The sequence below is a fragment of the Parambassis ranga genome, chromosome 2 (assembly GCF_900634625.1).
Source record: "Parambassis ranga chromosome 2, fParRan2.1, whole genome shotgun sequence".
Lineage (NCBI taxonomy): Eukaryota > Metazoa > Chordata > Actinopteri > Ambassidae > Parambassis > Parambassis ranga.
The window spans coordinates 22,364,048-22,375,273 of NC_041023.1; the positions used below are offsets into that span (position 1 = coordinate 22,364,048).

The 11,226-nt window shown below is 42.2% G+C and overlaps 1 protein-coding gene across 2 annotated transcripts; it reads left to right on the forward strand.

The window, feature by feature from the left end:
• Window positions 1-654: 654 nt before the first annotated feature.
• cry1a (cryptochrome circadian regulator 1a) lies at window positions 655-10,570 on the forward strand. Of its 2 annotated transcripts, none has more exons than XM_028431449.1 (14): window positions 655-812; window positions 5,755-5,863; window positions 6,081-6,223; window positions 6,353-6,537; window positions 6,616-6,704; window positions 6,786-6,926; window positions 7,878-8,189; window positions 8,272-8,423; window positions 8,521-8,723; window positions 8,803-8,919; window positions 9,010-9,108; window positions 9,192-9,266; window positions 9,364-9,468; window positions 9,777-10,570. In XM_028431449.1, exons 1-13 carry the CDS (start codon window positions 655-657, stop codon window positions 9,462-9,464), a joined length of 1,884 nt encoding a protein of 627 aa, XP_028287250.1. In that variant the 3' UTR covers window positions 9,465-9,468; window positions 9,777-10,570. The 2 variants fall into 2 exon arrangements, with proteins under 2 accessions (XP_028287250.1, XP_028287243.1); XM_028431442.1 differs by having other exon boundaries at window positions 9,788-10,570.
• Window positions 10,571-11,226: the final 656 nt, after the last annotated feature.

The window sequence follows — 11,226 nt, forward strand, 5'->3', positions numbered from 1 at the left end:
CAGCGTGGGAAACGAGTTACAGGGAACCGAGGCGCGTTTAGAACAGATGAGTATCGATCCAGCTCACGTTAGGACGAAGAATTTGACACTATAGGTGTTAGACGTTGTATTTACATAACCAGCTTTCCCGGTATCTGCGACCGGCGCTGCCACGGTGTCCCGTGGACACAAGCAGCACCGACTGCATCTATTTACCTAAATACTCTAGTTTTACTTGTGTAATGTCCGTGCAGTGAGAGCTTCGTTGATTTAGTACATGTATAAATATACATGTATTTTTCATCTATCAGAAAAACAAGTTATACAACAAGCCCGGCTCCGCTCCTCAGCGCACCAGGTCCTAAAGCCCGCCGGCTTTCCTGTCACATTTCCGGGGAGCGCGCACTGTCTCAAGCCCAAATGCTCCACCTGACAACGGCTTCTGAATTTTTCGACACTATGGAAAAAATTCTATTAGAGCAAGGCTAATCAATAAAACTGCTGCTGAAATCAAAGGACTTTTCATCTTCTACTTGAATTCCCGGTGGCCTTTTTTTCTTATGTTTTTTTCTTAGACGTAATCTGAGATTTTTTTTAAAAAGTGAGCACTTGAAGGACAGCTGATACCTAATTAAAAAAAAAAGGAAAATTACAAAGGACTCATCCAGTTGAGTAATGGTCATTAATACGATCCACTGGTTCAGGAAGGGCTTGCGGCTCCACGACAACCCGTCGCTCAAGGAATCTCTGCAGGGAGCGGACACAGTCCGCTGCGTCTACATCCTCGACCCCTGGTTCGCGGGATCTTCCAACGTCGGGATCAACAGGTGGAGGTGAGCCATCAATCAGAGTCACAGTTTTTACAAAATGCATCAGATATAAATGTTTGTTTTTTATCTCTTAACTGCTATAAATTATTGATTAGTTAACTGATGACCAGCTGATCACTGCTATATTTTAAAGGAAAGAAGCCAAGTCAAAAGGTTTTGTGCATGTTTGCACTGAACTGCAAAGCTTTTTCATAATAATCCCTTTAAGGACGCCATATTGGGCTGTTTTGCAGGTAAATTCAAAGTCAATTAGCAAGAACAAATAATAAAAACTGAAGGCAATTCCAAAGCACAGGTATCACAAAAAGGCAGCGAATAGGCCAGAAATTTACAGACCTCCAGACCACAGACATATTTGTTCTTTTATACGAGTTAGTAACCGTTTTTGTTGCATCCGGATCACTTAGCATCAACTTGATCAGCCAATATCTCCATCTTATTGCCCTATGGCCAATATTTCATACTAAGGCTGATATCTCCCGATGCAGATATCTTACTGCTTGTATTGTGGATCCATTAAAACTCTTTTAACTAGACATTTGGCAGCACAATTAGTGCTAAAAAGTATTACGGCAACACTTGCCTGTTCTAGATATAAAATGACTGGTGTTAAATATAGGCCATCTATAAGACAGGTTCTCTCTTGCATCCCTACGTAAAGCTGCCGCGCTGCGCGCTGCAAGTTTTTAAAAGAAAGTCTAGACCACAAACTGCAGCAAATGAAGACAGCTAACATGTAATTTGCACAACCTCAGAAACTGTAATCCTCACCCCAATCAATCGCCATAAAACATCCAGAAGAGAATAAACACCAAATTATATCAATTAAAATCAGACAGCGCTGACATCACAGGGGATTTAACTTTACTTTTTCTTCTAGCCGAGTAAGACCTCTGATGAGAAAACAGTACTTTCGTGTGTTGATGCTGGCTGCTTTGCTAGACTGTAATTACTGTTAGAATGAGTTACATTGTGATTGATGCCGTATTGAACAGTGCAGACCACAGATCCATGCTGTGCAGTGTAAATCACATTCAGATCAGTAGAGATACAACACCTGGCTGAGCTGCACAGGCTGAAACTTTTCAGGTTAAATTCCACATCTCTGTTTTTACCTCAACTTTCTGTCCTCACATTTCTTTAATAAACATTTCTGCGTGATTTTAAAAGTGAATGTAACTGACATTTCCTCAACTGTCAGCCAAGTGTGCGAGAGACAGGAACAGGCCGTTTGAATCCACTGACATAAATAAGTACACACAGAGATAAGAGTGAGGGCCGTTAGCAGACTGGGTTTGTCCTGCTACTTGCTAACAGTTCAGTGGAAGGTTTCCTCCTGTCAAAACAAACAATGGGCACCCAGTGACCCAGACTTTTATCCAGAACAACCCCACAAATGTGCTGTGTTGGCTCCACCGCTGTGCAGGAACTACAGCAGGTTTATAAGCCTGCCTGCGCACACAGCTGCTGGTGGTTTGCAGCACAGTAGGCGTCCGGCTGGATGTTTTTGTTTCCTTTGCCACCGGTTTGCATCGTGGTGCCACCCGGTCTCTGTGAAGGGCAGCAGCAGCAGCAGAAAAGGCACGCCTGTTCTGAGCATCCATGTTATGTTTCCACAGTTATGTAACAGCAGCCCCGGGTGACGTAGAGTTCTCGATATGCCCCGATTCATTCCCATTATTATCATTATTTTATTTTTTATGCACATATCTGACGTGTGCATGGAGTAAAACCTACTGCACTGAGCAAAACATACTAAAGGGATTAAAATCTTATTCTGAGGCAAGAGGTGATTATCCTGGTGAAATACAAGCCGAGTATAAAACATGCTCTTTGTATGGAGGCTGTATGTTTTTGCTTGGGTGTTGTAGTTGTCAGTTTATAACCTCACTTGCAAAGGCAGTATGTCAAGTAGGCCTTGATAGAATTTCTTCAGATTTTGTGCAAACTCAAAGATGACCTGATTCCTATCATGAGGTCAAAGGTCACAGTTACTGGGACATCACAAATAATGATTTGGTGGTCATCAAGTGAGAAAATTCCTTCAAATCTTGCACAGATTTCCACAAAAGCTGATTCAAATTTGGCTTTCAAGGGTTTCTAGGACTTCTCAAACCTTGTTTTTGCGACATGGATCAAGAATTCATGATAAAATGTCACATCAAACACACTAAACTGCAACTGCTGTTTGGAGAGGCACAAAACCTCCAGGTACTAATTTTAATTTACAAATAAACTGTGAACAAAAGCTTCAGTTAATCAATCCAATCAAGCAAATTAGTCTGAAAAACTGTAGATTTTTTAGAGTCAAATCTACCCTTTAAATGTAATGATGTTATAGATGTCGCTATTTAGGGCCTTTTTTACTGATTGATCAACATTTTTGTTTATCAAATAGTCAGAAATAACTTTGCCTTTACTGTCAATCAATCATGCAAACTGCAGCAAATATCACCATACAAACAGAGCTCTCAAAGCCATTTAATATGCTAAAGTCTGTAAGTTCTGTGAAAAGGCACGTCAATGTCAGCTGACATCGCCAGAGAAGTAGGTCAGTGTGTTAGTAGTAGATCTCCCCTCACTCTCGTCTTGTTGACCTACTTCTGCTCTCATGCTGCTGCTTCTGAGAGATACCCGGACTATCTCTGCTACATCCATGTCCAATCTGACATCAAGCTTTATGGTTGGAGGCTGTTGGAGCTGGTGTTGTGCAGGGTGGCCTGTGATTATGGCAGTAAAGTCAAAGATAATCAGTAAGGTGTTTAGAAAGTGGTTGGTAGAAAAAGGTGGAATGTATGGTTTTCCTGTGCAGTACAGCTGTGTCTTAACTCCCTCAGAGCAGAATAGCTTAAGTTTCCAGTCAGCTGGTGTCACACTGACCTCAGCAGAATAAGTGACCTGTACTCAGCCCTTTTTAAATGATCCTGGCAGGATAAATCTGGGCCTATGGACGTAAGAAGGCTATTCAGGGGCCATCAGATAAGGCTCTGGCTGTAGCAGAAAGCTTGAAGTGTGAAGGTGTATGGGTGAAAGTGGAAAAAGAATCAGTTATACTCAGCTAATGCCTAGAAGAAGAAGTAGAAAAAAGCTTCCTGCATGTTTGAAAAGGGAAACCACCACTGAAAAGTTTTCCTCTGTGGCTCAATGGAACAGAAACACTGTTGTCATAGCTGGACTGTGAGAATAATTCAGTATTGTTGTTGCTAAACTTTCATTTTTCATGTTATACAAGAACTGATTGATAACTTTGTGGCCCAAGGATTGAACATTAGCAACTCAAGAGAGTGGAGCACAGGCTATGGAGATACACATAAACAAGCCAGCAGAGCATCACTTCTGTTCTGTCTGTGCAAAGGTCAAACAGCAATTGAACTAAAATGAGGTGCACCACAGCAACAAGTTCAAGGCAAGGAAAGGGTCAGAACAAAGGAAAACAGCATTTCCAGCTTGTCCACATGTTTTTGATTCTCTTACATCCATTTGCTGCTCACCTTCTAGCTATCAACAGATCATCATCACTTTACATCATTTTTTACAATCATCCCAAATGCTGCACATTTATAGAGAATTATGACCTAAAATTAGAGCTACATCAGGATAATAACTTTCATCAGCTACAACCTCCGCCCTCTGCTCCGACTGAGCCCGTTTTCTCTTTAAAAGTCACCTCAGGATACCTTTAAAATAGTTTTAAATATTTGCTCTGTTAATAACAAATGTTGGTACCTATAGCAACGGCATGGGAAGCACCAAATTACTGCCGCTCTGTCAGTGCACAGCGGTGGGTGTGCTCTCGTGATTACAGTTTGTTATTTTAGGGAAGAGGGAAACGGAAGCAAATGTAATGACGGAAATGTTATTATTTGGACATTAAAGCAGTAAAATGTTGCATTTGTTTGCCTGTTGGTGGTTCGGTGTGCCGTGTTTGTGAACTGAAACGGAGATGATAAACTCCCTGAGGGATTCAGCTGTAAGGACCGGTCTTTTTTAACATTAAAGACGCATCACCTAAAAGGACAAAAGTTTCAGCAGACAATGAACACAGCAGTGTTGCATCACTTTAGCACAGTAACCTAGTTGTTGTACTCATGCATAGTTGGTGTTATATTTGTTTAATGTGTGCGCCCCAGGAAAATGATTTTATTTTATTGGTAGTTTTACACTCTTAAAGCTCTTCAGGGGTTCAGTGTGAGGGGTGAAGGTTGCAGGCAGTTAGATGTCATTAGGAATAAATGTCATATTAGCCAAGCTAACTGATGTCAAGAAGATATTTTTAGGGTTTACATAATATAATGTTTAACACGCTTCAAGCAAATGCAGCATCAGCTTAAATTAGTTTACACATTTTAGCAGAAAATAGGCTTCTCTATGATCCAAGAAGTAGATGCAATGAAAAGTTACATGTGGAATTACTTTATGTACTCAGACACAAGACCGCTGTGTATTATCTATACTCTGAATATGTTCATCCTTTTTGAATAAACTTAATTAAATCGGTCAGGTGACAGTATGCCTGTACAACGTTGCTCTGGAGAGGCAAATTTTCTCACATAATATAAATAAGCAAAAATACACAACAAAGACAGAATGCAGAACACAATGCAGCAGTCCAAGTGTTGATGTAAAAAAGGTATTGCTATATCTTATATAGCCAGCTAGCTTACATAGCAAACGATGAAATGATAAAAACAAGCATGACACAGCTATGGAGAAATGATGGCATCGCAATGTATTTCACAAACTAGTTCGCACCTTTAGTAGATGTTGCCCAGTTTTAATCTGCTACATGTGCTGCAGACAGTCAGAGCACACTCTGCTGGACAAACTATGTATTTTATTTATGTCAAGCAATGTTTTTGTAAAAACTTCGGGCTTTACTGCACACAAAAGATGCAAACTATTATATACAATTATATATAATGATATGTACTGTGTCATTCTTCAGGTTCTTACTGCAGAGTCTTGAGGACTTGGACTCCAGCCTCCGTAAGCTCAACTCTCGTCTGTTCGTGATTCGAGGCCAACCCACTGATGTCTTTCCCAGACTTTTCAAGGTAAACTAGCTGCTATGCTAGGGCACTGCCTTTACTTTCAGGCTTTTATTTCTTAGTCATTTTAAGAGCTAGCCATGCATGCTATCCATATGTACCATCAATTTCATATAATGATAAATGCACTTTCCTATATTAGCCCTTATATCATGGAAAAAAACTACATTCAGATATTAGACAGAGAAGAGGGAATCACCCTAAATAATCTGTTCTCCATTAGGAATGGAAGATTGCTCGTCTGTCTTACGAGTATGACTCTGAGCCCTTTGGGAGAGAGCGAGATGAAGCCATTAAGAAGCTGGCCTCTGAGGCTGGAGTGGAGGTGACAGTTCGCATCTCCCACACACTCTATGATCTGGACAAGTGAGTTGATATCTCCGCTTACCACAACAAACACTGACTTTATTACTGTCCTGTTATTATCGTGACATTTAGGTGTGATATTTAAAGCTCATCTACATGTCTGTCTGATCTCTTTTCTGTTCTCTGCAGGATCATAGAGTTAAACGGCGGTCAGTCCCCCCTCACCTACAAGCGGTTTCAGACTCTGATCAGCCGCATGGATCCAGTGGAAATCCCTGCCGAGTCCATTACCGCTGAGATTATGGGGAAATGCACGACACCACTGTCCGAGGACCATGATGAAAAGTTTGGGGTCCCTTCTCTGGAGGAGCTGGGTGAGTTCATTCAGTCCAGTTTAATTAAATACTAAAACCCAGGCTGGATTTTGACTGATTTTGATGTCACCCTTGCAGGTTTTGATACTGAAGGTCTGTCCTCAGCTGTGTGGCCAGGAGGAGAGACCGAAGCTCTCACACGGCTAGAGAGGCATTTGGAGAGGAAGGTCAGCCATGTCGCATATATAATCTAACCTTTTGTAGTTATGCGTGGTGACATCAAGTGTGACACACTCGTGCATTTCCAGGCGTGGGTCGCCAACTTTGAGCGCCCCAGAATGAACGCTAACTCGCTGCTCGCCAGCCCTACAGGCCTCAGCCCATACCTGCGCTTCGGCTGCCTCTCCTGCCGCCTCTTCTACTTCAAACTCACCGACCTCTACAGGAAGGTAACTAGAACATTGTTCATTTGTTAACTTTAGGCCTTTGTCAATGGAAAAAAAATCTGCATTCACTCCTGCAGTGATGTTAATGTGACATCTGAGTCAATTTGTGTGAATATTAGCTTGGGTTTTCTGGTGACACATTTGTGATGTCAGACATAACAGGACAGGAGAACAACAGAGAAACCCGTCGCATATACACACAAACACAAAAACTCAGCCACAGGAAATAACAATCCATTGGCCTACTCCCTCAACATACAGTCTCAACAGCAGCAGGTGTCACACCAGCAGCAAACAAAAGACTCCCCTCACCCTTGTAGCATCGTAGTAATCCAGCATCCTGATGATAGAATCCAATAAATTAATTAATCCACAAAACGGTATTAGATCCATAGAAACCCACTGGCTGTAAACAGATAAACCTTCCACATATCCTCTGTAGGAAAAGTTTGTTTCCACACTGCTGTCAGAATTCCAACATGGCTGCTGCACTATGACCTTTATATTGACACCTCATTTCACCAATCAAGAGCCTCCAGACCTGTCAGCTGACTCAGCCAGTGTGCTGATATCCTGTAGCTAATTAAATACTGAAGACATGCACGATGAGATCTTGCACCACATCCAAGGGTTAAAAGTGTTTGTTTTAGGGAAGAAAGACAGGTGCCCCTGATATATATGTATATGTTTTTACTTAATTTCCCCACGGGGATTAATAAAGTTAATCTTAATCTTTTCATTGTTTAACCAAAGGACATGGAAGGAGACATGAGGTGTATTAACTGTATGTGACCAGTAAAAATATTGATGAATATAATAAGAAACAATTATCATTAGCCCATAACTGGCACATAACTATACTTTGTACATTTGACATACTGCAGACATAGTAGTGTTAAAACTGAATGTAAATATCAACCAGTCAGAAATCTAAATGACTTTTCTCCTACCAAGGTGAAGAAGAAGAGCTCTCCCCCTCTGTCGCTCTACGGTCAGCTGCTGTGGCGTGAGTTCTTTTACACAGCTGCCACCAGCAACCCTTGCTTCGACAAGATGGAGAACAACCCCATCTGCGTTCAGATCCCCTGGGACCGTAACCCTGAGGCGCTGGCAAAGTGGGCGGAGGGCCGCACCGGCTTCCCCTGGATCGACGCCATCATGACCCAGCTGCGGCAGGAGGGGTGGATCCACCATCTGGCTCGGCACGCCGTGGCCTGTTTCCTGACGAGAGGGGACCTGTGGATCAGCTGGGAGGAGGGCATGAAGGTAGCTATTTCTGCTTCAGTGTACTGTGCATGAGTAGACAGGTCTCTAAGCTAAGATGGTTCATATGTATGTGTGTGTTCAGGTGTTCGAGGAGCTGCTGCTGGATGCTGACTGGAGTGTAAATGCTGGCAGCTGGATGTGGCTCTCCTGCAGCTCCTTCTTCCAGCAGTTCTTCCACTGCTACTGCCCTGTGGGATTCGGCCGACGCACCGACCCCAATGGAGATTACATTCGGTGAAATTACCTCTATGGCTGTGCCTGTAGTTTTGTCTAATTCTACCACAGTGCATATGTTCTGGCTACATCTCACCTTTTTCTTCCGTCCTTTTAGGCGCTACCTGCCCATTCTGAGGGGGTTTCCAGCCAAGTATATTTATGATCCCTGGAACGCTCCTGAGGTTGTGCAGAAGGCAGCCAAGTGTATTATTGGAGTGCATTACCCAAAGCCCATGGTGCACCATGCAGAGGCCAGCCGTCTCAACATTGAACGAATGAAGCAGATCTACCAGCAGCTGTCCTGCTACAGGGGCCTCGGTGAGGATCATGAAGAAAGATCTCATTTCATCTGTTGCTCCCGAAGAAGATCTTGACTGTCTGTTTTCTGTGCCCGCAGGCCTTTTGGCGACTGTTCCCTCCAACTCTAACAGTAATGGTAATGGAGGCGGTGAGGCGTCCTCAGATGTGATGGGATTCCCTGTTGAGGCTCAGCATGAGGCTGCTGCTCAGTCTGGTAACATCTCCTCCTGCCACATTTAAAGACTTAAGAGTATCTTCCATATCAGCATGTCTTTGAACAGAAGCTTTGTGTTGTTTTTTTCAGGATATCCAATGCCTGTTCACTCCCAGGGAGACTGGCAAAGTGGTGTCATGATGTACCTGCAGGGCGATCAGCAAACAACCATCGGCACACACCAACAAGGTGGGCTGGTAGCTCCGACATTTTTATTATAGTCGTCACTTCTGTTTTTTTCTGCTAACTCTTAAATCTTGCCTGTGTTCCAGGTTATGCTGCCGGTTCCAGTATGATGTGCTACACTCAAGGCACCCAGCAGATTCCTGGTCCTGCAGTTCAAACAGGTGAGTAAAAGAGAGGCTGACTAATTACCTCTTGTGTGTTTTTGTTTGGACGGAAACCTTCAGGATCTCACTGTGAAGAATAAATCTGTGTTTCCAGGGCCGGATCATCACTCCACCACTCAGAGCAGTGGCAAACGGCACAGTGAGGACTCCGGGAACGGCAAAAGCTCTAAAGTCCAGAGACAAAGCAACCACTAAAGAGGTCGGTTACAAACATCCATCTGTCCATCCTTTGGTGGTTGAGATAAAAATCACTGAGATTTTTTTTCTTTGATCCCTAACTATATGAACTTAATTTCTGAGATTAATATAAATATACAAAAATCGTAGTCATACAATCTGTTTTTCCTCAAAATATTTGCAAACACTTTGTTCCCAGAATATTAGCCTCAACATGGCCTGTTAACTTGGTCAAAATATGACTTCAATAAGTGTCCCATTTGTCAAAGCTGTGGAGTGATTGTCTGATCATTTGAACTCATTTTTGCACTCTGTTCTCTCCTCCTCCGGTGTCTCTGCAGGCTCACTGTCGGTCACATGGTGTACACGGCCAAAACAAAATGGATGGTCAGATTTTGTTACTGCACTACTGCATGAAAACACACCTTCAGGACAACTTGTCACTGAACACACTCACGCGTCTCTCACATAATCAGACTGTACATTTATGGTGGTGTGGACTGCACAGCCTGGCCAGTGCAGACGTCACTGCAGAGGCTGTTACACTGTGGTTGTCTCTGCCAGGACAAAAAAAAACAAAAACGTCCTTGTGTATATAATGAATTTGCTAATTTGCAGCTCACATACAACCTGTAAATATTTGGATATTGTATGTGTGTTTTCTCTCTTTGTGTACCCATAGACCCATTGATATATTTTTGATATGAGAAATTCATTGTGGATGGAACCTTCTTTTGGAAAAATGTTCAATAAAAACTAAAGCATTTATAGATTGTCCATTAAGAAAAAAAAAAGGTGAGAAAAATGCTTGTATCTCCTGAAACATCTGCCTGCTCTCTCATTCTTTGCTCCGTCCCATGTAAATATCTACACAGTAGAGGCTACTTGTGGGTTTATTCCTCACCAATATCATAATGACATTAACTGCCATGTTACTGTCTTTGTCAGTGGTTATTAAGAAAAGGATGCAGAACCTTCATATCATGGTGCCCCGACCCCCCACCCTTCCCCACCTCTTTCCCTGCTGTATAATCCCCCAATAACTGTACCACTGGAGAGAACTGCTTCACCTGCTTCTTGTTCCTTCTCAATGTGCTTGTTCAATTAAAACTGGGTTAAATATACAAACGTTTCAGTCTGTTCTTGCCATGATGGAGTTGTCTACTTCTCTGAACTTTCTGTTCCACAGGGGGGCGCTCTTAAGACCAGGCCCAGAATAAATAGCACCTTATGTAACTATGCAAAAAGTTGATAAGAGTTAAAACAGTAGTAGTGGAAATGTTATTGATGTTTTCAATGTGAGTGGATAAAATAATAGATCTTCTTTTCATAGAGTGTTACATTTTATAATTATTCAATTCTAGGAAAACATTTTATACTGATAAGTAACATATATTTAACTGGAGATAGCTAAAGATATCACTGTTCCATCCCAACAGTTCTATGCTAAATGTCCAGCCTAGTTAATTTGTCTAATGCTAAATGTGGCTGTTAGCTGCACAAATATTTAGTGTTAGCTAAGCAAACTGAACCCAAACAAATTAATAATAATGATCCATTTGCCCATCACCCCCTTCCACTTAAAAACAGGAAGTGTTTAGGAGGTGCACAAATAGCAAGCAAGGCCCAGCCTGGTCCGTCACTTTCTGGGTTCCCCCTGGAAACATTTGTGTAGTTGTTCCTATGCTGCTCCTTTCTCTCTTTTTTGGTAGCCATATGAGTATTGTATCATGTTGCATTGTTAGTTTTTGTTGATTTGACAAACACAAACTTAAAAACA